Below are 27,461 nucleotides of genomic sequence, written 5' to 3' on the forward strand. Positions count from 1 at the left end.
GAGTCATCTCCCTGTCGCCAAAGGAGATGGCAGGGTCAGATTTCTCCTGGATAACCGCAGAGATTCCATGCTGCTCATGCCTCCTCCAACAAAGTGTATCCTGATACATTTCTAAGACACCCCAGGGTACCACACAAGCATTGTAGGAAAGTTTTCACAGCCTGGTGTTCACAGTGATCTTCCCAGTTCATATTCAGTTCCAAAGGCCAGAGACAAAGAAGGCAGCTATTTCTCAATAGTCAGGAGTGGATCCTTTCTAAGAAGGTAGGCCCAGGAAGCAAGCTGCAACGAGAGTTTCAGCCTAGGGTCCCATTCTCCCCCATCATAGTTACATGGCCTGCATGGAAGGAGGAGGTGGAGGGATAGGAAAGCATCAGGCACTAGGAAAGCTGTCATGCTATGGGAATTGACCTCCCTTTGCCAAACTGTCTTTCATCCTAAGAGATCAGTGATCTGAGATAAGTGATGCCATGGGGAGGTGAGGGCACAGAATACATTAGGCAACAGACAGGTTATACAGAGCCTCATTGCACAAAAGTCCACTGATGCTACATTCCCTGGTCACTTAGCTTCTAGAAAAGTTCTCGATAAGTTGTCTCTGTCTTGACAACTCCACTCAGAAGTCATGGGAGAGGTCTCCCAAGACCCTTTCTGGAGTTGCAGGTGTAAGGAAATCCATTGAATTCCTTAGGCTAAGTAGGGACCCCAGACTCTCATATTGGTCCTGTAGAAATGGAGGACACAGCCAACTCCAGGGAATATGTCCTTGGTCAGAGGTCACCTGTCAGTGGTGCTAGGAATCTGAACTTCCAAAGCGATCTCTTCTAAATAGTGAGGTTCAGGTACTCAGGTTGGGCCACTGGTTTGTGACAGCGAATCACAAGTGAGAACCTGAGCCTTCTAGCTACTCCTCCCTTGGGTAAATAAAGGACATGGTGAAGATCAGGAATCCTACTGACGAGGGCATGGTGTGGAAGTGATGGGAACTGCGTTGGCATTATTTACAAATAGCCCGGCACAGTGTAGCTGCCTTCTCAGTGGAGATGAAGAAGGCATATGAAGGGCCAGTTACTGGCCCACCCAGAGAAGGATGTCAGCAGCAGTGCTACCTCTAACCCAAACATAAATCTGAGTAAATGGAAGAGAGTCCCAGCTCCAGAAGCTGGGTCACACTTTGGAACAGCCCTTCATTCCCTTGTCACCTCCAGCCTCCCACCCCTAACCCTGGCGCCTTTGAACACCTATGATATTTCACATTAGAATATGGTCTTGGCAGCAAGGGGAAGGGAAAGCCAGTGACTTCCAAAAGTCTCCATCCAAGGTCTAACTGAGCCTCCTCTGGCTTTGGGACAGCAGGTCTAAGTACATTTTGGACCTCAAGAACCTGGGGTAAGAGTCTTTCTCCATGAGGCTGTGTACTTTCCCCTGAGCTTGGTCAAAACAAGTCAGGGATGGTTCCTGCATGTTCTTCCTTGTGGCTTCTCGGGTCTGGAAATCGATATTCACCTGGAGATACAAAGAGAGAGCAAGGTCACAGGCCCTCAAAGGCCAAGGCACTTTCTGGATAGTGGGTCCAAGCTACAGAACAACCATCAATGCAGTATCTCACATCTTTAGGGTCACGGATGCTTCTCAAACTGCTTTTACAGGGTTCGTTCCTGGGGATTCCAGCAGAAATGCTGTGGAGTCTGAAGTCCAGGTAGTCTTAAATTGTAAATAAGGTAAGTGAAGAAAAGCGACACCAGCAGGGCGTGGTGGCGCACGCCTTTAATCCCAGTGCTCAGGAGGCAGAGGCAGGCAGATCTCTGTGAGTTCAAGGCCAGCCCGGTTCACAGAGTGAGTTCCAGGACAATCAGCATTATGAAAGGAGACCATTTCTTGATGATGATGATGATGATGATGATGATGATAATAATAATAATAATAATATAGAAAAGAAAGAAATACTACAAAACTTGTCTAAAGTAGGTTGGATTAGTACCAGAACCATGGCAAGAATCCTCAAGTCAACAAATCCTAAACAAGAATCTTCATTCCACACTAAGCTGAGTCTCCAGCCAGATATTAATAAGGTTCCCCTAAGTTTTCCATCTCATTCTTTCTTAACCACCAAGGCCAATGGATGCCCAGTATAGACAGACCCTGGTAAACATACATCTCTCTATGTGTCATCATTTGGGGCCAATAGCATTCTACCAAGTTTGTAAAGGTCTCACACCCCAAGTCAAAGCCAAACCTCAATACAGATTGCAAACTGTTCATCAATTAAAGCCTCCAGAGGGACATGCTGCATTAAAACTCAGAACAGCTATGCATAATTATAATACAGCAATGAAAGTGACTGTAGATATTCATTAATGAGCAGTGGCAAACACTCAGTAGGTGCTTTACCTCTAACACAGCGTAGCCTTGAAAGGCAAGTAGCATTATCCTATCTTACACTGGGGAAGATAAGACTCAGAGAGTTTGAATAAGTTAAGGATGATCACACATAGTGGCAGAACTGAGACTACAAACAAAATCCTTTAAGAGGGTACTTATTCCATTAAGTTATTGCATGCTTGTTTGTTAGGGTGTGTGTGTGTGTGTGTGTGTGTGTGTGTGTGTGTGTGTGTGTACACGAGTGTGCACGCTTCTGTGCAGAGGACAATTTCTCTCCTTTTATCATGTGGGTTCTAGAAATCAAACTAAGGTCATCAGGCTTGGCAGCAGGTGCCTTTACTCAATGAGTCAATTCAGCGGCCCCCATACTGCTTTGAATAGGAAAACAGACATGGGCTCCAGGGAACGTACTCTTGTGAAACCACTGCGGTAACACGTGTCAGGCAGACAGAAACCACTCCTAATGCATCTCCTTTCATGAAAACCTGGATCTTCCACTTCTCAAAAGCTACCCTTTCTCATCAGGATCCACCACAGTTGGGAGGCCCATTGGGATTGGAGGAAATCCTGGGGGCTTGGCTTAAATGCCCTCCAAGACCTCAGGAGACAGTTTCCATGACCAACACACCTCCCGTGGAGCCTGCACATCCACAAACTCCTCAAAGATCCTGTGGGCCTTGGAGACCAGCTTTGCAGTCGACCGGGTCTTCTTGAACTCTTCGCAGGCTAGCCAGAACTCCAGGTTCTCCTCGCTGAACTCTGTCTTCAGGAAGGCACGGAAGGCCGCCACTCCATCTACAGAAAGAGGTGGGAGAAAAGGAAGGAAGAGAAGGCTTAATTCCAAGACTGCTGTTTCGGGAAAAACAGTCCTATTGTGATGGTGTCCTCATTGTCCAAGCCTGCTGCTTTTACACACACACACACACACACACACACACACACACACACACACACACACACACACGACACACAGCTCTCCTCAGAGAAAGCTTCTTGTCCAAGGGCCAGTGTGGAATATCCAAGAGAAATGTTTAAAATCCCATAATAATGACAACAGTGGGTAAACTTGGTCACTTCTGATAAAGCCTGCCTGCCCGTTGATGCAGAGTTGGCTGAGCCCCAGGCCTGGTGGTAAGCCTGTGTTGCTCAAGTTAATAGGCACTATACATTCTCTGCCCTAAGGAATCCACACCAGAGAGAAGACATGGGCAGCTGTAAGACAAACTGGACAGGAGTATACATGTCTCAGAGCCAACCTTTTACTGCTATCAGAAACACATCAAATAGAAACTCAGTTCAGTCTGCTGCATGGATAAGATAGCACTCTGTGAGTCTTTAAGGAAATCCTTGAGGATGTGTATTTGGCAGTTTTTTTAGTCTATTCATTTTTGCTTTGAAATTTGCCTATCAAATTAGATTTTTAAAACATTTTTAAAGTTACAGTTATTTGGGTGCGAGTGTGTGTGTGTGTGTGTGTGTGTGTGTGTGTGTGTGTGTGTGTGTGTTTATGTGGGGGGAGTCAAAGGACACAGTTCTTTGCACGAGACAGCTCTCTACTTCCCATGTGGGACCTGGGGATGGCCCTCAGGCCCTCTAGCTTTGTAACTGGTGTATTTGCCTACTAAACCATGTCGCTGACCCAGGTTATAGGCTTTAATTGAGGTCGAGTATAATTTTCCTGCCAATTTATCTAATGGCTAATCCAGCCTTTCCTCTTACTAATCAATGTCATATGTCCTGCCAAGCTTTCCATCCACACAGATAAGCGGGGGAGGAAAATAACAGCTATTTATAGCATGCACTTCCAGTTGCACTTTTATTTGAAAAAGTTTTAATCAACTGTTTTAACTCTTGACTCACTCTCTTCTGTTGGAATGACAATGACAGCTTCCTAGAAAGGGTCCTCAAAGTGAAGAATAAGGTGCCAAAATGGTGAACAAACATGGCTCAATGACCATTTTTATTTCTTTTGTAAAATTCATGTTACTATTTTTGGCACTGGGCAGTGAACCCAATCCTCTCGTATACTATGCAAGTGCTCTGCTGCCAAGGTATGTGGCATTTTTCATCCTTTCTATGTTGTTGCTGGTCTTTAATTCACTTCATAGCCCAAGCAAGGCTCAAGCCTGAGATGACAGACTGGTACAACTAATCCTAGTTCAACAAACCCATCTCTCTTTGCGTGTGTGTGTGTGTGTGTGTGTGTGTGTGTGTGTGTGTGTGTGTGTGTGTGTGACACCTGAGTATGCCGGTGTACACACATGTGAATGGATGTGCTGGGTCCAGAACAGGAGGCTGGGGTGTCTTGAGAGAGGCTCTCTCACTGAAGCAGAAGGCTTCTTTTACCTAAGTTGATTCCTAAGGACAACAAGCTCTCAGGAATCAACTGTCTCTCTTCACCAATTCAGAGGCTACAGGCATGAGCAGTCAGGCCGGGCCTGTAACATGAGTGCTAGGGATTTGTACTCAGGTCATCATCCTTGCAAAGAAAGCAGTCTTACCTACTAAGCTATCTCTCAAACCCTGGCACTTTTTAATTCTATGTCAACAATGATGTGGACACCTGATAATCACTGGTATATGCCAGGAGAGGGCACTAGCCAAGACAACTCAGTTGGTGCCATGTGATTTTAAGCATTTATTTTTTAATGTTTCTATTATTTCTTATGATGATGATGATGATGTGTGTATGTGTGTTTGTATGATGTGTGTGGGGTAATGTGTAATGTGGTAGTCAGAGGACAACTTTGTGGATTCAGTTTTCTTCATCTGCTTTTATGTGGGTTCTGGGGATTGAACTCAGGTCCTTAGGTTTGTACAGAAAGCCCCTTTACCCACTGAGCCGTCTTACTGGGCCTAAAATATTTATTCTAAAACATTTTTATTTTTCCTGGTAAAAATCATTTTGAAGACAAAATACATCCTTGTCTTCTTTTGCTTCTTTATATTTATTCATTTAGACAAGGACTTACTACATTGTAGCCTAGGCTTTCCTCAAATTTGCCATCCCCCTGGGCCTCCTGAGTACTGGGGTCACTACCATGCCTCATCCAAAGTAGGTGTTTCAATGTCCACACTAGAATAATAGTCATAAAAGCTACAGCCTTTTACAGCAAAAGCCAGGGACTTGAGAAAGAGAGGCATTTTCACGGGGCTCCCAGAGCTAAGCTTTGAGTCACAGATTTAAGCCTGGAGGCTGCCTTAAAGTGCTTAAGAAAAGTAAGGTGGTTTTGTGAATTATCATTCCACTCCAGAGGTTTCTACACCGAAGGGACACCATTGTTCACTGCTTTAGATGACTGGCTCAAGTCATAGTGCCAAAGGCAAGGCCCAGGACATATCCAGTGGAGAAAACAGACTATCATGTAAGGCTCCTTTACACTGGGCAGGATGGAAATAAAAATCTTCCTGTGACAGGGAGGAAGAAGAGAGTAAAATGATTTAGGTTCCAGACAGAGTGATGTTCTGGGTACCTCCCATGCCCACGTCTGCATAGGTCAAACGTCTACAAGAAAATGGTAGAAACACAGCAGGCTAGGAATTCAAGAGATGGAATGGTGAGTGGCAATATTCAGGCCTGAGAATCACTTACCCTGTTTAATATGGATCAGACTAGCGGTCTTTACAGTTCTGTTCAAGATGCTGCCTGTGGCACAGGCTACAGGCAGAAGTTAGATGGGATATATCAGAGAACAGATCATAAAATTACTGCCTATTAGCACCCTGTGGATGCTCTCTTTGGGACCCCTCCCGCATTCTATGCCCTCAAAGCTAGTTCCCCATGGAGGAGACATGGACATTTATTTCCACATGCCATGGAGTCAACTCAGATTGGGTTACAAGCATGCACGTCAGGAGACACTGTTTACAGATGGTCCTCCATGATGGAAGCTACAAGCAGAAGTTAGATGGAAGACAGCATTAATGACCTTGAGAAATCTGAAGGGACTGGGCCAGCAAGGGAGAGCTCTGAGTAGTGACCTACAGTGGACACAGGAAGACCCACAGAGTCGCCCCACACGTCCCCATCTTTTTTCCTTGAAGGGGTTATTTTTCTTAATAAAATTATTTTAACTGAGCATAAAAACATAGAAGTTATGCATAATAATGAGATAATATTTATACTATACATTGTAAAATACTTAAATTGAACATTTAAATACCCTTTTTTTGGAGGTAAAAATTCTCAAAATACTTTTTAGCTTTTAAAAATGTATAACGCATTTGTTTTAGTTTGCTGTAGAGTCTCACTTTTTAGCCCAGGCTGACCTGGAACTCACTCTGTTCCCATACCAGCCTCAAATTCATAGCAATCCTCGGCTTTGAATGTACTGGGATTACAGGTGTGAGCCATCACGTCTGGCTTGTTTAATCCGCTGTTATACACAGTCACTCTACTGTGCACTTGCACCCCAGAACTTTTTGCTCCTTCTGATCAACCCTTCCAGGCCCCTCCCTTCCTCCTTCACAGCCCCAGGTGCCACTCTATACCTCAACAAGATCTACTCTTAGATGTCACAGACGGGTGGGGTCATGTGATATTTGCCTCATCTTCACACAGTTTCCACTGCAGTCAGAGAGGGGTGAGAAAGGGAACATGGATGACTCTACAACTGTGCATTTATTTAGCCCAGTGATTTTCAACCTTCCTAACTCTGTGACCCTTTAATACAGTTCTTCATGTGTGGTGACCCCAACCATAAAATTATTTTTATTGCTACTTCATAACTATAATCTTGCTACTGTTATGAATCATAATGTAAATATCTGTGTTTTCTGGTGGTCTTAATCGATCCCTATGAAAGGGTCCTTTGACCCCAAAGGGGCATGACCCACAAGTTGAGAACCACTGTCTAGAAGAACTGGGACATGACTCAGGAGTCTGTGGCTGTTTTTAAGCCAGAGGGAACTAAATTCCTTGAATGGGAGAGTTCAAGTTCACTGTTTTTGTTTTCCTCTACACAAAAACAGATGCTTGAGAAGCCATTAAACATAGTTGCAGATAAAGAATATTACATTTCCACTCTCCTCTCTAGTATTGGTAATCAGCTCTGTCAAGGAAAGTCTATATGGCCCAGCTCTCTAGGGCACAGATCTTATCTCTCTTCACCTAGATCCCAGCTTTGGTGGATCCTGGTGCCACTAGAAAAACATACACCTGCAGTGTCCTCCCTGGTGTGGCTTTCCTCCTCCCAGCTTACAGAGAAGGACATAGAAGGCGAGAACCAACTTGCCTGACCTTGTACCTGACAACACACAGCATTAGAGATTAAGGTCATTAACTCCCGGGCCACTGGGATAACAACTGCATTTTTATTGAATCATGCTTTCACTCTGCTGGGTGAACCAGCTGTTCCAGCACGGGCAGCCAGCAGACACAATGAGATATTATGCACACCATGGGCTGAGCATGAACAGTTGTCTCTTTTTGCTTCCTGAGTAAGGATGCACTATGATCAGCCACCTCACACTTTTGACTTTCCCGCCATCAAAAGGCAGAGTGAGACAAAAAGAAGAAAACATAATCATGGCGATTATGATGTGGTGGACAAATTATATGACAGGAAAGGACAAGGTGCTATGAAAGGACCCTAAACCAACACCTGGGCCAAGTCAGGAGGGAACAAAGACCTGCAAGAAGAAGACTCCCCACCCCTCTACCCCCCACGGTAGGTAGCGTGCTCGTCTTGCACACCTGGGGCCCCAGTTCCAATCTCCAGCAGCGCATAAAACTGGATGTGATGGTTCCCATCTGTAACTTCCCGCTGGGGGAAGTTAATGAGAAGGAAGAAACATGAAAGAAGGAAGGGCACAGAGAAGATGATTTCAGGAAGAGAGAGTCATACACACAAAGGCAAGAACTTTACAAAACACTCATTAGAGTGGCCGGGCAGTGGTGGCACATGCCTTTAATCCCAGCACTCGGGAGGCAGAAGCAGGAGGATCTCTGTGAGTTCGAGGCCAGCCTGGTCTACGAAGCTACACAGAGAAACCCTGTTTCAAAAACAAACAAACAAAACAAAAACAAAAACAAAAAAATCAAAAGCACAACAATGTGGAATGCTTTAGTAAGATTGGGAATTAATAAGAAAATAGACCGAACTTACCGGGCATAACAGAGAGCCCTGTGAAAGACCAGAGTGATGGATGCTTGGACAGCATTGCAAAAGGCCAGGAGAGAGAACTCTGCACAAAGGAGGAAGTGGCCGCACGTGCAAGGCCTTCGAAGAGTCAAGCTGGGCAGAGAGTGAGAAGGTCCCCTGGATGCGGCAATTGGTGTGAACAGTGTTGGAAGTGTGATGCAGCCCCTGACTGTGTTGTGGTAGGTACAGTGATGAATGGAGAAGAGAAAGTGAGAAGCATCCATTCAGATGTGTCTAGCAAAAAAGGAGAGCAGACAACATAGCTAAAAGGAACGCTGAGACCGTAGTTTCTCCGTTTGCTTTGGAGATGGTTTTGAGTGCTTTAAAATGTTGGTATGGTCAGAAAAGACATGCCGAGTAAGAGGGAGTTAAAGAAAGGCCTGAAAGGAAGGCAGGAAAAGTAGCCTGAGTACAGGACTATGATGATGAAAAAAATGGATGACGTGAGAAAGTGCAAGGCAGCCTCTGTTTTTGTGGGAAGGGATAAGGCTATGAAAGGCAGAGTTTTTATTTTTATTCATTTAGGAGTTGGGTCACAGAACTTTACTATATCTCAGGCTTTCTGTTCAAGATTTTACCAACCTCATCTGAATTTATCTGCACAACGCTGTTCAGTAATAGATAGCATTCATTCATAGCCTATCTTCTTCACTCTCCATAGGAAGATACTAAAGGGGCTGGTGGCTTGGCTTGGTAGGTAGTGTGCTCGTCTTGCACACATGGGGCCCCAGTTCCAATCTCCAGCAGCGCATTAAACTGGATGTGATGGATCCCATCTGTAATTCCACAATCCCAGCACAAGAGAGGTGGAGGCATGACAATTAGAAGGTCAAGGTCATTCTCAGCTACATTGTGAGTTTGAGACCAGCCTAAGCTTAATAAGAAAAAAGGGGCAGAAAGGAAAAGGAAGGAGGAGTGGAGAAAAGGAGAAGGAAAAAAATCAAAAAGAAATTAAAGCTCAGAGAAGTGGAATAAATGGACCAATTGCATAGCTGGTAAGAACCCAGATTCCTCACCAGGCCCACATGATCCCAAAGCAAGATCTTTCCAGAGGTGTGTATAAGAAGGGAAAGAGCAGGTAAAGGGAGAACTCAATCAGTCAAAGCTGCTATCGGGGAAGGCAGATTTTAGAGGACTCAGAAGAAATGGGAGAGCCTGCCTTCCTTAAGGATGAGAATGAATAAACAGAAACAGTGGTGGATGAAGACAGAAACAGTCAGGCATGGGACATACTTGAGATGCATCAAATTGGACAGCCTTGCTCTTTATTAACTTGGAGTGATGTTGCTGGGAATGAGGCTACCCTCGAGTTCTAAGCTTTGAGCTGTGGTACAATTAAAATCACCACCTCACAGAACATTCCAGCCAGTCTAATGTAACAAGCATTAGGGAATAATGTGAAATATTGGATTGTGTAAGTGCAGCAGGTGTTATAGGGGAGACACCTAGGGGAGAGGAAAAGATCAGAGCCTTGGGGAAGATGAATGTAAGTGCAACAGGAAATAGAAAACAACCATGAAGGCTTAGATTTTGGTTCCTAGAGAGACTTTCCATGCACAAAGAAGGGAGGAAGCACTTTTAATTTGGGGCTGTATCCATCCATCAAAGAGAAGACCATTCAGTCCAGGCTGCTGAATGGACCTTGGCCTTAGAGAGCAGCAATTTGGGAGCTGAAAGCTAGAACAAAGAAAGGCAGATGAACAGAAGGAATTTGAAAACAACGCTGAAGTCAGAAAACATGTCTCAAGACACACACTACAACTATTTACTGAGCGCTTCCTTTGGCCACACCAAGTTCTTTCTGAACTTTACAGCATTTTTTTCTCATGGTAGATTCACAGCATAGATCTTGATATTCTTACCATTTGAGAGGAAAGAAAAACAAAGCTTGGGAAAGGTAAATAACTTGTCATGGTCACGTGATTAGCTAATGACAAGAATGCCAAGTTAAGAAGCTGGAGAGATGACTTAGTGGTTTAGAGCACTTGCTGCTCTTGCGTAATACCTAGCTCTCATTCCTGTCACCTACATGGTGGCTTACAACCATCTGTAACTTCAGTTCTAGGAGACCAAAGTTCCTCTCCAGACTTCTTGGGGCACCACACACATATGTGATGAACACCCATACATGAAGGCAAAACACTCATGCACATAAAATAAAATAAATAAATCAAAAATAAAGGAGAAACCAATATCAGTATATGTGTTTGGTGAGCTGTCTCCAGACCTGTAGGACCTGGGGCCTAAGAGCTATTGAAGTGGTGAGACAGGGAGGAGTCCCATGCAAGGCAAGACAAGGAGCCATGGGGAACATTGTGGATGGTACATTTCTATGAGTGACAGCAGTGGGTGGGGTAAAGAAAAGATAAGGAAAGTCACTTAGGTAGAGAAGTATTAATTCAAACAACAACACATAGAAACACAGATGGGTGTGGACCTTGATTTGGTGAATTTCACTGCAAGGAACTGAAATAGTTGTACAGGTTGGAAACTTGAAGGGATGTGTGCGACTCATAGACGGCTCGGCAGCACCCATGGTTTCACAGGCAGCACAGGCCTCACTTGAGAACCCCAATTCTGAGCACAGCCAAGCCCACACATGGGTACGACCTTGCACAACACATTCAGCTTTACTGGTCTCATCATCCTCACTGTAGAAGGAAGGAGTAGATTTGAAGACCTTTCCCAGGTTAGTGCTCTCTCTGTTCTGTGCTCACCCCAACTTAGACCTGTCCTCATCGGACGTGGCTCTTAGCCTACCTTTGCTCCTGATCCCATCACTCCACCTCCTCCACACCTTTTAGCACCATCGCTCCACACACAGAGGACTTACTCCAGGCCTGGTCATCTTAACTTCGTGAACCCAATGTATCATGGGATCAATGCAATTAAGAAGAGGTTCTGGGGCTAGAGAGATGGCTCCATCAATAAGGAGCCTTGCTGTACAAACATGAGGACCCGAGTTCAGAGTCTACGTGAAACAAAACAAAAGACTGGCAGACCTGCCTAGGCTACTAGATAAGTTCCATGTCAATAACTCTGTTTCAAATAAACAAGGTGACAACCCCTGACAAAAGATGCATGACCTCCAATTGCATGTGCACTCATGCGCATCTATACACACATACATATATACACACAGAGAGAGACAAAGACATGGGCTCTGGGTTTGAATCCCATGTGACCTTGGAAGAGTACCCTACCATCTTGAAGCCCAACATGGAATTTTATCTATGAAATGGAGACCATACCAGGACTCAACTGCATTTAGACTGTTAACAGATCAAATGAAGCAATCCTCTCAAAAAATGCCTCCTTCTCACTATGAAGTCAATAGTGCTAGTCCTTAACGAGGCTTGGTTTACAAAGGGAATGTGAGATCTGAGAGAGGAATTTGCCTGTGGTCACTAAGTCAGTAAAATGAACAAAGTAGATTTGTCTACACATCTAGGTGACCTCAGAGCCCACTCTCCCTAATCCAAGGATCACTTTCTCCAGTGCAGATAAACAGTAGCCCCAGTCAGGCAAACACATTGAGCATATGTGTGCCACAGCCCTGCAAAGGTGCCATTTGGCTCATAGACTTGGGGCTTGTCCAGCTGGAGGACACCTCCCATCACCTTTTTTATGGTGAGAACTGGGGCTATTAGGTAGCACCAAGAACCTGGAATCTAACAAAATTCTTTCCACCCTGCAGCCTTGATGGTCAACCTATCACCAGTGGTTCTCCCATTGCAAGAGGGCTAACTTGTTCTTCTCAACCTGCCAGGCAGCTTTCCCAGCCCAGTCAGGGATCACAAGTGTCTTAAGAAATATACTGTGCTCTCTCTTTCAAGCCTCAAACCAGTTGGTTGCCTGCACTTCAGGAGGAGGTTAGGGGAACAAGGCACTTTGAAGTTGTCAGGGATTCCAAGAGAAAGTTTGAGAGGCCATTAAAAGAGAAAGAATGGCCCTGTTCCCATGGACTCTCCTGGTGTCAGGACCTGAAAAGCAACGAGAACAGATTGCAACAAAGATGCTTCAACAACAGTCACGAAGGCCTGTGCGTCTGCACCCTCCCTTAGCCCTTCTCCTCAGCTCACCCACTTTCTCTACCCACTCCCTCTCAGGCACAGACTCCCCCTACCCTTTTTACACTCCCAGAACAGGTGTCACTGCAGGCAGGCCATGGAGGGTCCCTGGAACAATAGAAGTGAATCATGAGGGGAGGGCGAGCACCGCTACTTCAGGAGGCCCCCTCCTGCCAGTAGCACATGGCAGGAGGCAGCAGCAGCCTCTGTATAGACCACTTGCTCCAGGCCTGGTATGCATCTCTTGCTGATGTGACCCAGCAGGCGAATTACTGAGGACAGAAGCAGTGCCTGCCGAGCCTCGTCCCAGCGAGCTTCTCATCTGTTCCTCCACATCTTTCCCCAGCCCCTCTCCTGCTCCTTGTCTGTTACCATTTTTCTCCCCTATCCCTCCATCATTCACTTTCCCTCCAGCAGGACCCTCTTCTTTGCCTTCTGTTTGTCCACAAACCGCGGTTGGTTCCAAATACCGAGTGCTGATTTATCGATGAACAGCTCAGCAGCGTCTGCTGCAATCTCTAGGGGTGGCCATGTTTGTGTTAGCGGTGCCGCTGATGCTAGGGCCTGTGTCCCCTGCACACTAGCTGTGAAGACTGGAGCTCTGATCCAGAACCCCAGTCCAGAACCTTACTCCTGAGCTCCTACACATTCTGGGCAATTTGTCTCCAACCCCTGCAGCTAGCGTGTCCTGGCTCTGACACACAGAAGTTGGTGTGAGCTAGTGTGTAGAGAGCTGTGGCCTCTCTGCTCTTGGGTTCTCACAAGGATAAAATGCAGATGCCATCAGCTCCTCCTCCACAGGGCTAAGAGGAACGTGATGAGTTCAGACACGCAAGTGACATGTGGATCCTGACCGGTAAACGGGGAGTGCTCGATGCATGTTGTTATTGTTATTTCCCATGTTCTGGTGGAGTCGTGATCCAGAACTCAATGTATAATGCCAAATGCAGCCTGACCAATTAAAGGCAGAGGATGGGCAGTAAATGGTTCAGGAAAATAGGAGAGGAATGGGGGGATTGCCTTCTAGTCGTTTTATTTGCATTTCACTTGGGTTTTCTTTGGGGAATCCTCCCAGGAGTCAAGGCTCTGAAAGCAGCACAAAGTTTTTGAGATTGGTGCCTAGCCAACAGCAAGGAAGGGACAGGCATGTGTCCAGGATCCCTGGAACAGTGGGCAGGATATTGGCGTCCTTTCTAACAGCCACAGAACCTCCAAGAACATGCCGTGGCCGCACATGCTGCCGGCTGCCGGCTTTCTCCCTCTGGTTCTTTCATGCTTGGTGCTTACATAAGGGGAGAAATTGGGTCACTATGAATGAGCAGTGCAGCTGGTGCAGCAGGGAGGGTGGCTTAGGTAACTGCTCAAGGTCCAGCAGTCCCGATTTAGCTGGCATCAAGGGTGGACTTGAGTCCCGCTCAGTTCCCAGGCTTGGGAAAACACAAAAGGACAAGAAAAAAAAATTTTTTTTAAAGCTCTGTATTTAGCAAAGTACCCTCTCAAAGACTAGAACCCTTTTGCATTCCTGATCAATGGGAGGAAATAACCCAGTGAATAGGAACCCGATTCAAGCAGAGGATAGGAACAGAAAAAGGTTCAGCCAAGTCAAGGTGCATGAGCCCCGGGAGAAGCCAAATCCTGTTTGACTGGGAACCAAGCCACTGATTTGAATTTTGCAATGAGGGCAGAATTTTCCTCCATGTCACCTGTGAGATGAAGGTTTTGAAGCAAATTACTATGTCTAATCAAGATTTATGTAGGGCTTTTACTCAGGGAGCAAACTATTGACACTTACCATATTTACTGACAAGCAATGTGAGGCTAATTATATCTCACACTTGTGATTGGTGATTTTCTTAAATGATCTCTACTTATTCATATATTTAAATGTGTGTGTGTCAGGATGACAGTATATCAGGGTAACGTATTATAGTAGGACTGTAAGTGTCTGTGTCAAAAAGGACCTGAGAGACATGGTGACGACACCTATCCAGGACATGAAGGGGCAATATGTCCTGAGGCGGCATGGCTTCCTATTCCTAAAATATGGGAGCAAAAGGAAGGAGCAAAAGGAAGGACTATCCTAGAGATCTAACCCCAATAAAGAAGTACTATAAAACCCCACAGACACCAGTGCATAGCCTAAAGATCTCCAAATTCAGTAGGAAAGAATATTTCTCAGAGAAATTGGATGAAGGAATACTGCTGGGGCTCTTAAAGGAGGGAACATATATGTTACCTACTAGTCTGTTAAAAACTTCACTCCCAGCAGCTTCTCCTACATCCATGAGGGTAGGAGGACCTGAGGGGATCCCAAAAGCTCAGGAACTGAAAGGGTTGAGTGAGGGGAAACATCTCTGTGTCTCTCATTCTTCCATAATCTGCTACCTCAAGCTGTCTATGGGACAGGAAGCTCACATTAGCTCGGGCACTTGGGATGCACAAAATGCATATTTTCTCAGTGCAGTTATAGTGTTGTAAAAATAATAAACCAGCTACCCTCCATCCAGTCCTCCATGTACCAGTCTCTTGGGACAGCAACCAGACTGAATTCTTGCACTGCACATTGACATCATCCCCCTTTCACAGGTGAGGGAAAATGAGGCTCATTGAGATTAGGTGATTGGCACAAGGTCACATCGCTGACAAATGACAGAAAGGGTGTTGGGAGCTTGCACAGTCACTTCTGTTCAGAACTGTTACAAGCATTTAAGAGATGCCTATAGCCCTGGCACTCCTCCTAGCAAGGATCAACTCAGCACCTATGTTCCTGGGTACGAGTACAGCTTACAGCAATGTTGACATGCTGACAAGAAAACTGAGAGGCTTCTTTTCTACCTGTCTCCACATGACACATCTATTTCTATCTCACCCTGTGCTCTCTTGAAACAGCTGAAGCCATGTTTTTATTTGTTTAGTTTTTTGTCTTTCCTTCTTCCTTTATCCCTACCTGTGGAAACCTCCACACCACACATGTGGGATCCATGACACAGATGTGTCACTAAAGGGAGGTGCTGCCTGAGGATTTGAGGCCCTCCATGCAATACAAAATACTCTTTTTCCCAGAGCCTGGGCCACCGCCCCACCAGAACACTGTTCTTCCCTGGGCCACCACCCCATCAGAACACTGTCCTTCCCTAGGCCACCACCCCATCAGATCACTGTCCCATTCCTGAAGACTTGTGGGAAAACACACCCCAGTCTTGAGCCCTAGGGACTCTGATTCCCCAGGTCCAAGATAAGATCCAAAAATGTCCATTTCTGAAAGCTCCCTCAGGTGCTGCTGCTTTCCTTGGTTCACACTTTGAATAAGACTTTTCTAGAATCTTCTGGCTTAAAGACGTTATAGGGAGAGTTGTAGGGTAAGTGGAGGCCTGATTATTTGCTCCAGAGTTAAAGATCACTTAGATGAATAAAGTATCGCACAAGCTGGTCATTTAGTTTCCATATGATGGTTTGTTTGGGATCTTTTGCTTAGTGGCTATGTGACCAGTTCAACTTATTATGTGTTTTTATATCTCAACCATCATCTGAAGGGTGTTAAGCTTGAGACACCAAAGTCTTCTCTATTGGTCTTGGTTTACAGAGACAGGCATTGCTATGACTGTGAAAGGGCTCTCAGTGGTCCTATTTCCCCTATCTGGGCCCCACGGGGCCAATTGAACAGAAAGAAGCCTTTCTCCAGGTTCTACACAAACTATCAAACAAGAATGCCTTCCACATCCAGTGCCCAGAGGGTGGTCGAGGTGGGAGCAGGGATAAAAAGTAAGAGAAAGAGGAGAAACATGCAGCCTGAAGGTATACATAAAACTGTGACTCAACTTCTATGTCCACAAAAATTACAAAGGAAGGAAGGATACAGGAGCAAGACATAGACAAAGGGAAGAGGTAAACAGAATCAAAAAGAGAAAGGGTGGGGAGAAGAGGAGAGAGAGGGAGGGGAAGAAAGAAAGAAAGAAAGAAAGAAAGAAAGAAAGAAAGAAAGAAAGAAAGAAAGGGAAGAAAAGCAGAAAGAGAATATTTCTTCAGAGCTCAGGGCTCAATATCATCTAAAAGCAGAACAAACAAGCACATGCCTGAACTTCATGAAAAATAAAACAAAAGATAAGCACACAGTCTTTCCCTGTCTTCCAGCTGCCTAACAGAGTAGATCTCCCACAAACTGGGAGGCTTGGTTCTTCTGTTGGGTATAAGCTTTAGAGCAAAAAGGCTTCTGGGCATGTAAACACACTCACACACGAGCCCACGAGTGCATGCACACTCGTGCGCACACGCGCGCGCATACACACACACAGGCACACACACACACACACACACACAGGCACACACACACACACACACACACACACACACACACACACACACACACACAACACACACACACACACACACACAGGCACACACACACACACACACACACAGGCACACACACACACACACACACACACACACACACACACACACACACACACACACACAGACACACACACACACACACAGGCACACACACACACACACAGGCACACACACACACACACAACACACACACACACAGGCACACACACACACACACACACACACACACACACACACACACACACACACACACACACACACACACACAACACACACACACACACAGGCACACACAGGCACACACACACACAGGCACACACAGGCACACACAGGCACACACACACACACACACACACACACACACGCACACAGAGGCACACACACAGGCACACACACAGGCACACACACAGACACATGCACGCTCACGCTCATATCTCCCTTCAGGGTAGACTACATGCACAATTCAGATATAGAGTCTAATTGTAATTGGTTGAACAGGGAAAAGCTTCCAAATTAGCACATATTAGACATCCTTCTAGTTAATGAAGCCATCAGCAATGTCAATTTCAGTTGCGTTTGTTAGTTTCTAAGAAAAGCACTTAGCAAGTGATTACCTCTCAGGCCTCTGTGAGAGCTTTTCCTCTGTACTCATTTGTAAACAAATACAATGGGAAATAAGACTACTCTAAATATTTTCCTCCCGGATTTTTTTAGTTTTAATTCTAGGGTTTTGAAGATAGTAAAGTTGCCTTTTCTTTTTATTTTTCTTTTTTGCCTGAGATTTGAGCCCCTATAGCGTTGGAAAGAAAGACCGAACACAGGTACTTTGGTCCCCCTTCTGGTTGCTGGAGCCATTTCAGCTGGAAAGCACTCTTACATAACCATACAGGCAGTGCTTAGTCAAACCTCCTGCCACAGGTGATTGGCTGCTATCACCTAGCCTAGCCTCATGTCTGTTCCAAAGAACATCCTGGTCTAGCTCCTTTGCTGAACAAGTGAGGAATCTGACTTCCTAAATAGCCAAGGTATCCATGAAGGTCACCTAACTATCCAGGAGTAAATGGGGGACAAAATCAGGCCCATAGAGCTGACTGCCAACTAGTATTCTGCATTTAAACATCCAAAAGCCTGGTCCCTGACAACTGGAAACCATCCTCCCAGACCAATAGGAATTCTGACTGAGACAGAATTTAAGAGCAGCGCTGAAAGCTAGGATTCTGTTGGCTATCCCGAGGCCACCTGCCCTGTGATGAGAACACCAGTTTTCTCCTTGCGTTTATCTGTGAGCTCCCTGACTTCTCCAAGACCTTCATTCTCCATTGGAGACAGACCACGGCCTCCTTCACCTGTGCTCCCTCCCAGGTGCAAAGTCTATGCATGATGAACGAGCTCATTTTTGAGAAATAATTAGTGTCCAGAACAACAGATCAAGAGTGGCAAAGAGGCTCCAGAGGTCTACTTGATTCCACGGCCGGTGGCGGGGGGGGGCGGGGGGAGAGAACCGGGGAATTCAGATACCTCTGTGTGAAGAACGACAGAGGAGTGGGTTCTAGGCTAACACCAAGGGTTCTGGGTCCCAGTCATTCAGGAATTCTGTACTCTTTACTCCACAGGATAGCGTGTATCTTAATGGGAAGCTCTGCAAACATCCCATTAGTGCTGTCAGGGACAGGCACGTGTGAAATCCCATTGGAAAAGTTTAATCAGCCCTGATTGAGTCACAACACCAACCCAAATTAATTTGACTTTTAGAATGTTGTCAGCATCTTTTAAGGTGGCCTGGGCTCCAATGGCGCTGCAGCCTTCACAGGGGAATAGACATCCAAATCCTAAAAGCTTGAAGTTGTTCAGCCAGTGACCCTAAATACCCCTTCCTTCCTAAGAACTCTCATACCACTGGCTCTTTCTTTCTATACTAAACAGAAATAAAAACAGAACTCAGACTGTAAGAAGGATGAAAGAACTTCATACTTCAAAAAGCCTGTTTCTGTAGTACTTTGATAATAGCAAATTGGTGCCAGCTGTGACCCGTTCTGGGATTCCCATGTTAGGGAAGTGTTTCAGCATTCCAGGAAACACTTCTGTGGTAGGAGGACCAGTGGGTTGCAGATCCAAGAGTCACCGAATCAAGCAGATAAAACTGAATCTCTAGGTCTTACACTGACTTAATGCTAATAATTGGATACAGAAGTCACTGTTGAGGTATTCTTTTTGCACTTAATAAATAAATGTATCATCAAAAAAGAACCCATGGTATCATTACATCACATCTGAGTAAAGAGCCCAGAGTTCTGCATGTCTCTACTTGTTTAGTTTCCTGTCTGCAAGTGGTAGCTAGCAAGCAGGCATCTCTAACCCCATTTTAGAATAAGGAAACAGCCTCAGGGATTTGAACTGAGTGAATCAGTGTGAGGCTGAAATAGAAACCAAACTTTAGGACGACCTTGAATCAAAGCCAGCCAGAAGATGTAAAGTGGTAGTGACACTCGTTCCACAGAACATGACTCCCGAAAAATAATCAATAACCTGGTTTTTAGAAAAGCATTATCATCTAGTTCCAAACATCATATCTATGCCACTACCTTGGCAAATTCACTATGTGAGCTTGCTATTGGAGTGTAGCTGTGTGGTACATGTGCTGTATACCCACATGAATTATTTTCCTGCCTAAGTGGATCCCATGGAATACCAAAGTCACAATTTTTTATGGTATGCACTTATTCTTAGATATTGCAGCTCATTTTAAAATCTAGTCAAAAGTATTTGTTCAGCTGGAGAGATGGCTCAGTTGGCAAAGTGCTAGCGGTGCCACCACGAGAGCCTGGATTTGGATCCACACCATCCACATAAAAAGATGTATGATGGTATGCTCCTGGGAGAGTAGAGGCTGGAGGGTTCCTGGATCTCATTGGCCAGCTAATCTTGCTTAATTGGTAGGCCCCAAGTTTACTGAAAGGCCATCTCAATAAAATAAAGTGGATAGCTGGCAAGAAGGCTCATCAGGTAAGGGCATTTGCAACCAAGCCTGACACCTAAATTCAGCTCTCGTGACTCTCATGGTATAAGCAGAAAACCAATTGCTAAAAGTTGTCTGTGTCTTCAACAGGTGTACTGAGGCATGCATGAGCCCATTCACCCACAGCCCCTCACACACACTAAAGAAATAAACAGCGTGGAGAGTGATAGAAGAAGACACCTGACAGCAACCTCTGGCCTCCTCACACTTGCATAAATGTGCACACAGGTTCATACACACACAAATGCATGCTTGTGTGTGCATACACATACATACACTCAAACTATTTGTTGATTTGCTTATTAAGAACAAGAGGCAAAGTTGGAGGAAGTAACTTCATCAAATTAAAAGCAAAATCACTTCTTGTTTTTGGATGATGGTGATGATGATGATGATGATGATGATGATGATGGAAAGCTAACGATTAAACCTGGAGCCTCACACATGCTAGACAAGTACTGAACCACTGAGCCACCTTCCCAGACCTGGTCAAGTAAAGTCACTTTTAATGGCATGCATATGCTAAAAACTAAGGAACTCCACCATGCCTACCCAAGTATCCAGTAACCAAGACGAGTCAACAGTGAGAGCATAGATCTGAACCCCCACCCATAGCCTTCAATTTAATTGTCCAAAAAACGCATTCCCCAGTTAAACAGGAACAACACAGCAAAATGCAAGCAGCCCTTCTGCTCCCAGATCTCACACTGGCATGACAAATCGAGGAGGAACACCGAATGTCTGTCTGCAACCTTCCTGTCTCCTCAGAACACCCCCTCTCTGCTTCCCGCCCCTGCTCTGCCACTTCCATGTGCTTAATGCCACAGGGCTTTCAAAGCCCCACAAATTTGGACTTGCTCATGATGAAAAAAGAAAAAAGAGCTGAAAAGTTTGACGAATGATAAACTGCCCTCTAAACACTGCAATATGCACAACTCTTCCTTCCTTTGTAGGAAACAAAGACACAACAGCTGAGCAGGGAGGAAATAGAAGAGGAGGGAGGGCAAAGGGGTGTTCAAGCCAGGAAGTGGGGGTGCAATGCAGCTGAGATAGTTATCCCTCGAGATAAAGAGTGAAATTCTGTCAATCCAAGGGATTGCTAAAATACACAAAATACTCATTTGACTAAGTAGCCCCATGACTTGGGTGATGGGAGTCATTCCCTTTTATGAAACCTAGCCTGGAACCTGGACCTTCTCATTCCAGTCAGTCCATAACTTCCATTACCTAAACTGAATTCTATTTTGTTAACATTGCTGAGCAGCCAGCCACAGTGAGATAGTCCTGTAATCCTGGTGCTTGGGAGGTGGCCAGTAGAAGCAGGAGAATCCCAAGATCAAGGCCATCCTTGGTTTTATAGCATGTTTGAGGCCAGCTTAAGCTATAAAACACCAGGTCTCAAGAAGAGGAAGGAAGAGGATTGAACCCAGAGCCTCACACATGCTAGGCAAGTTCTCAACCATTGAGCTACCATCCCATCCCTAGGGAAACAAAGCCGTGTTTAATGGCATCTGCTAAAAACCAAGGGACTCCACCATGCCTACCCAAACATCTATTAATGGTGAGTCAACAATGAAAGCACAGATCTGATAAATCAATAATGTAATATTATGGAATACAATGGGATATCTAAGAACCTTGGGCTTCTTAGGACTATGGTTTGAACATGGAAAACAGGAAAGAAGGGTCTAACTCCACTACATTTAAAATGCCTATTTTCAGCTGGGTGGCAATGGTGAAAGCCTTTAATCCCAGCACTTGGGAGGCAGAGGCAGGCGGATCTCTATGAGTTCAAGGTCAGCCTGGTCTACAGAGCTAGTTCCAGAACATCCAGGGTTACACAAAGAAACCCAGTCTCAAAACAACAAAAAATAATGAATTAATTAAATAAAATAAAATGTCTGTCTTGTCTCTCTGCTTCTTGCTCTCCATGCAGAATTATAGAGGGCTGGGTTCTCAGCATAGTGTCCTGAGCCCGGAAAGTGTTTGCTACATCTTTTGCCACCTGGATGATTTGCTCCAATGTGATGTGACCTGATTTCTACTTACACTTATGAGAGAGGAGCACGTCAAAGGAATCTGCCCACCTCGTCGCTTCTTCCGTGGAGAGTCTCCTAGGAAGCAACAGCAACTTTCTGAGTATTTCTGACACATCTCCTCTCCCCAAGCCACCACTCAGATTTGCCCAGAACTCCTTGGATTGGTAGAGAGCAAATGCATACCATACCTGGGTCCCTGCAATTCTCTGCTGTAATTTGGTACATTTTCAAGCAATAGTTGGGGAAACCTCTAAGCTGGGGAGGGGGTTATAGCTTGGTGGTAAAGTGTTTACCTAACACAAATGAGGTCCTGGGTTTTCTTCCCCAATACCAGAAAGAAGAATCACCCTGGATGGGAATTCAGAGAATCCCATACATTACTTTTGGTCTGAACTATAAAGGTATATAGCTCTGTGATTTCAAGATGTCAAGGTGGTAGGGCAGTGGAACGGCGCTAGTCTTAAAGACAAAAGAGGGTCAGCTCTTACTGTTACCTCAAATTCTTCACCTCTTCAAGTGGAGACAACAGTGCCCCTTTCAGAGGTGAGTGAGGTTGAAATAAGGTGACATTTGTGACATCATTGAATACAGTGTCAGCACAGAATAGGTACTGAATCCAGACAATATGAATCTAAGCATAGTTTTAGAGTAACTTTGGATGTTTATTTCCAAGCTGAGAGCTCAGATTGACGAGCAAATAGAATAAAGAAATATACTCCCCCACCCACAGCTTCAGGCACTGATGGCCATACTGTTTCTTAGGAAAATGAGAGTTCCCACCTGATGTCACCAAGCTATGCCTTCCTGTCACTCACATGCAGGGGTAGGAAAGGAACTGCCAAAAGATCTGCATGTATCATCTTGTGCTTTATCTGGTCAACAACTCACTGAAGAAAAAGGTCCCATAGACACCCAACCCTGTGGGTACCCAGGAATGCAAGACAGTCATACTACTCACTTGAGAGCGCGGTTGGGTTTGTCGGGAAGAATGGCTGTGAAGTCACTACAGGAGTCTGATTTGTGCGACAGGCACCCCAGTCGAGTCCTCATGCCTTTGTTCCTGCAGCGGATAGGGAGGCAGAAGGAAGGGGGCTATCATGACCATGACTGCCAGCTCTCTAAAGGGCACCTGGACCTGCTGCCCTCTCCATCCCAGGTAGCCCCCTGAAGAGTCCATCACCTAGAATAAAGGCAAGGGCTATGCTCATGCCTTATCTCACTATAAGCATAGTAATAATAGGTGTGGAGCCCTTCCTCTGCCCTTCCCTTCCAGGATAAAGGCTTTTTAAAGCTGACATGGCATGTTGATGGTAAGTCAATGAAGGTCATTAGCTTGGGAGAATTTCTAAATTAGGGTTCTCTGTAGGGAGTGGAAACACAGCAGTGACACAATAGCAATCCACATCTTGCTTTCCCAACAGAAGGGCAAAGAGGCAGGGTTGGTGATAGTGGCAGCCCCAAACTACAAGGCCATGAAAGCAGGGCCCTCACACAGGTGAGAGGGAAACCTTAAAATGTAGGGGTGAACAGCAGAGAGAGTCAGAGTACATAGTGTGGGGCTTCAAGGCAGGTCAGTTCCCAATCAGTTTCTCTCAGCTCACCTCACCAAGACAGGCTATATGTACATGGATGACTATGGACCACAGGGATTGATGCCTGCCGGTGAGAAGAGCGATGGATGATGCCAACAGTGGAGAGCCGCTGTCCCCTGTGACAGCTCTTGTGCTTGCTTAACTTGCCCTGTTTATCTTCAGCCAAGGGCTGGCATACTATAGCCCTGAAAAACATCTGTGTACATAGTTTTGTAGGAACACAACACCACCACTTGTTCACATATTATCCAAGATGCCTTCAACTTCAAGGGCAAAGTTAGGCAATTGCAACATTGACCATACAGCCTGCAAAGCTGAAAATATTTGCTCTTAGGCGCATGACAACGGAAGTTTGCTAACCTTTGACCTTTAGCCATGACAACTCCTCACATTAAGGGCAAAAGTAAGTGGAAGGGGGGAAAGGTATAATCAGACCAGGACTTCCATCTGGCTTACAAAAGGAATACCCATGTGCACCATGGTAGATATTGCCATGGAAATAGTCCTACAGCGTGCCATCCTCACTTGCTGACAGCAAATCCTTCTGGCCGGGCTTCCTTGCCCTCTTTTTCATAAATCCTAAAACTAGAGAAGGGAGTTAGAGGTCATTTGATTCAATCACTCCCATTGACTTCAAATGGATTTCCATTCCCAGGCCTACTCATTGTCTTTGTTCACAAAAATCTTATCTGACATTTGTCCACTGAGATGGCATTGTACTTGGCAGGGATGGACATTTGTATTCCTCGGAACATCTCTGCAGAACCCCTGAGAGCTGCAGCATCCAAGTTTCTAGAAATATCCTTTCCTGCAGGAAATCACACTGCCCCTGCCCCTGCCTCTCTTCCTGGGCAGGCTGCACTGTGCCTCCATCTATTTCACAGCATAAAAAAAAAAAAAAACAAAAAAAAACAGTTGCTACAGTTAGTCTTTCTCTTGAAGCAGAGAGCATCTTATGTGTCCATTCACTCTTACAAATCACAAGGTACCTGGCACCAGGCCATTCAAGCAACTGATTAAAAGCCCTTTCAGTCATCACTACTGTGAATTCAGGCAAAGGTCCTACTCGGGCTGTACCACAGGTCGGGCCCCAACCTGCAGCCCACTCCACGCCTTAGGATCATCAGTCATAAAAAGTCAGGTCACTGCCCTCAAGAGCCACAAACAGGACTCTAGGAAAGTGGCAAATCCACGCAAGCTTTTGTACACCAGTTTAAAGAGTAGTGCTTGCCCCCAAGACAACTCCGAGTCGTTCAAATAGTTCACAAAAGCAAATTTACTTTGAGACCAAAGAGTTTTCTATCTTTCTAGTCAAGGCTTGACTCATAATCTCCTTAGTTAGGTGGGAAATGGTGGCAGCAGACACAGGAATGAAAGGCTAAGAGGAAGGGAGGGAGGGAGGAAGCAGGGAGAGAGGGAGAAAGGAAAGAGAAAGAGAAAAAGGGGGAGGGTCATTTCCTCATCTGCCTTTTCTCTACAAACCCCTGTCCCAGTAACTCACAGAATTTCCTACAAGTTCACGCACAGCCCCTTATCCTAACCCCAAAGTCACCACCAAGAGATTCTACCAAGTCAGCAAGAGGGCACGGAGCCAAGGCAGGTCCTACTTGCAAGCCTATAACTTTGCAAGAAGCACAAAGGTGAGAATAGTGCAGTGCGCACTGGAGGCCCAGCAGAAATAGTGCAAGAGGATGGCCTAAACTTGACATTTGGGCCAGGCTCAAACAGCAGGACAGGTGAGAGACTAGAAGGTGGAGCAAAGAAGAGAGGGGCAGGGACAGGAAGACAGGTCATCAATCCGTTTTACCTGCGTGGCATCAGTAAGGCAGCCATACAGGCATCCGCTTATGGTTACCCCTTGGACTGGTTTGCAGGGACTTCAGGGCAGGAACTAAGACTGCGGGGGTTCAAGGATTTACCCTCTCGCGTCCTCTCACCTAAAATCAAAGAGTCTGCTGTAAGAGGGTTCACCCTCTCATGTCTGTTCGCACGACACACCATTCCAAAGGCTCTCCACCATCAGAGTACTTCCCCACAGCACCCACAAATGTCAGCTTGTTCTTAGCGAGGGTAGCCAATCAAAGATGGATGGGAACAAATGTCAGGAGGCTTCACATTGCTGATTGATGGTCAGAAGTTCCTACTTCCCCAACCACTGGCCATCAAAATTGGGACACGCACCCTTAGGGAGGCATGGGCCTGGCAAATCAAAAATTACTGTTCTCTTTATCTTACGAGACTGATGCCCAAGTGACCACTCCAGAAGGGACCAGGGAGGAGAGGCCAGCACTTGCTCCAAAATAATCTGATTGGATGCTGCTCTGGTTCCCACCTCCCTCCAAGGACACCTGTCCCAGGTGGAAATGAGCCAGGGCTTGAGAAAAAGGGAGCAAGGAGGGGGGCTGAAGGGACTTGGAGGTAAGCCACCAGACACCCTCACCACTGGGCATGCTCCTTGGCAGGGATCCCAAGCACAGGCTGCAGAAATGAATATGCAAGTCACTGGCTGTGGCTCATAAGGAGCCTTCCTCTGCTTGGCCTATTCTTGACCCAACACAGGGAAGACTTGGGGATGCAGGACGGGGACATGGAGGCTGAAGGCTGATTGGCTTGTAGTCTCTCCTTCCCATGGGTGTCATTGGCAGTGTTTCAGACCATTGTTCCCACAAAAGAAAGCTGATAGGAAGAGCTGTCTACCTATCCATAAAAGGTTCCCTTGGGGAACCCTGCCACCAAACGTAGAATCCATTTTAAAAGAAACCTAATTTAGATAGATAAGAATCCTGTGTGACTGCGCCATTTAAATTGCTTTGGTATTACCCTGAACATTTCACAAATACTTTTTTAAAATCACTTTCAGAATAATTCTATCATTAACAAACTAGAAGGAGGACTTTATTAACACTGAAAAGAAAACAGAAAACAGAAAAAAAAATCAGGTTTTATGTAAAGGCCCATCCCAGTGGATCATGTTCCCTGACAACAGGGGACATTTCCTTAATCACTGTCCTAAGTGGGAGTGCACCTGCTTTCTGGAAGCCAGCCGTCAAAGCCCTTTACAGCTCTAAGGGTCTCCAGAAAGCATGTCTGGGCACCTACGCCTCATTTCCTCTTGCTTATAAAAATCTGTCCCCAGGGTAGGGGGAAGGTCTTGCCAGGGGCCTTTATTATTCTGCAGCTGAGCAGACCAGAGAGCACTACCCATAACACCACAGGCAAGGTCGTTTAGGGCAGGGGACCACTGGGCTCTGTCCCTGCTTGCAGCTCTTCCTTCCCTTTCCTGCTGCCAGCCCACATTGGCTTTCCGGTTGTCTCCTCTCTCCCCCAACCTGAACCCAGCACTCCCAGAATCACCCCTTGAGTGAGGTCAGCTTTGGATTCCCTAAATGAGAGCTCACTGGATAGATACTCTGCCCCAGCTGCCTTGTCCACACCAGGATCCAGAACCCTCAGGGCTCTTATCCCATTTAGCTCTAGACAGACTTATAAGGGACAGATAAGGGGTTACCCAGAGCCTGGAAAGTTCAACAATGTGACCCGACCTTCCCCATAGTATTCTTGGAAGTGGGCACCAAGTCACAAGTGACTGGAGCAGACAGGGTAGAAAAAGATGACATTCAAGGTGGGGGGGAGCAAAAGAGCAAAAAAGAAAAGATTAATAAAGAAAAGAAGAGAAATTAAGCTCAGCGGGGAGAAAGCAATTAATATGCATGAAGAGGCAGGTTAATTAAATATGTACAATGCAACCAGCTTTCTGACACCCCGGCAAGGAAGGAGAAAGGCAAAGCCAATACTTACTGTCGTTGGCCGGTCTTCATGGCCTGCGGGTCTTTGCCAAGTGGATGGTCAGAGAGGATGCGGGTTAA

General features: G+C 45.7%; 1 protein-coding gene across 2 annotated transcripts; it reads right to left on the minus strand.

The window, feature by feature from the left end:
- Positions 1-1,323: 1,323 nt before the first annotated feature.
- Rgs8 (regulator of G protein signaling 8) lies at positions 1,324-27,461 on the minus strand. Of its 2 annotated transcripts, none has more exons than XM_035445928.1 (5): positions 27,394-27,461; positions 22,962-23,063; positions 22,014-22,078; positions 3,011-3,177; positions 1,324-1,506 (listed from the first exon to the last, which is right to left on the minus strand). In XM_035445928.1, exons 1-5 carry the CDS (start codon positions 27,411-27,413, stop codon positions 1,324-1,326), a joined length of 537 nt encoding a protein of 178 aa, XP_035301819.1. In that variant the 5' UTR covers positions 27,414-27,461. The 2 variants fall into 2 exon arrangements, with proteins under 2 accessions (XP_035301819.1, XP_035301818.1); XM_035445927.1 differs by lacking the exon at positions 27,394-27,461 and adding an exon at positions 25,403-25,428.

The sequence above is a fragment of the Cricetulus griseus genome, chromosome 5, assembly GCF_003668045.3.
Source record: "Cricetulus griseus strain 17A/GY chromosome 5, alternate assembly CriGri-PICRH-1.0, whole genome shotgun sequence".
NCBI classification, from domain to species: Eukaryota; Metazoa; Chordata; class Mammalia; order Rodentia; family Cricetidae; genus Cricetulus; species Cricetulus griseus.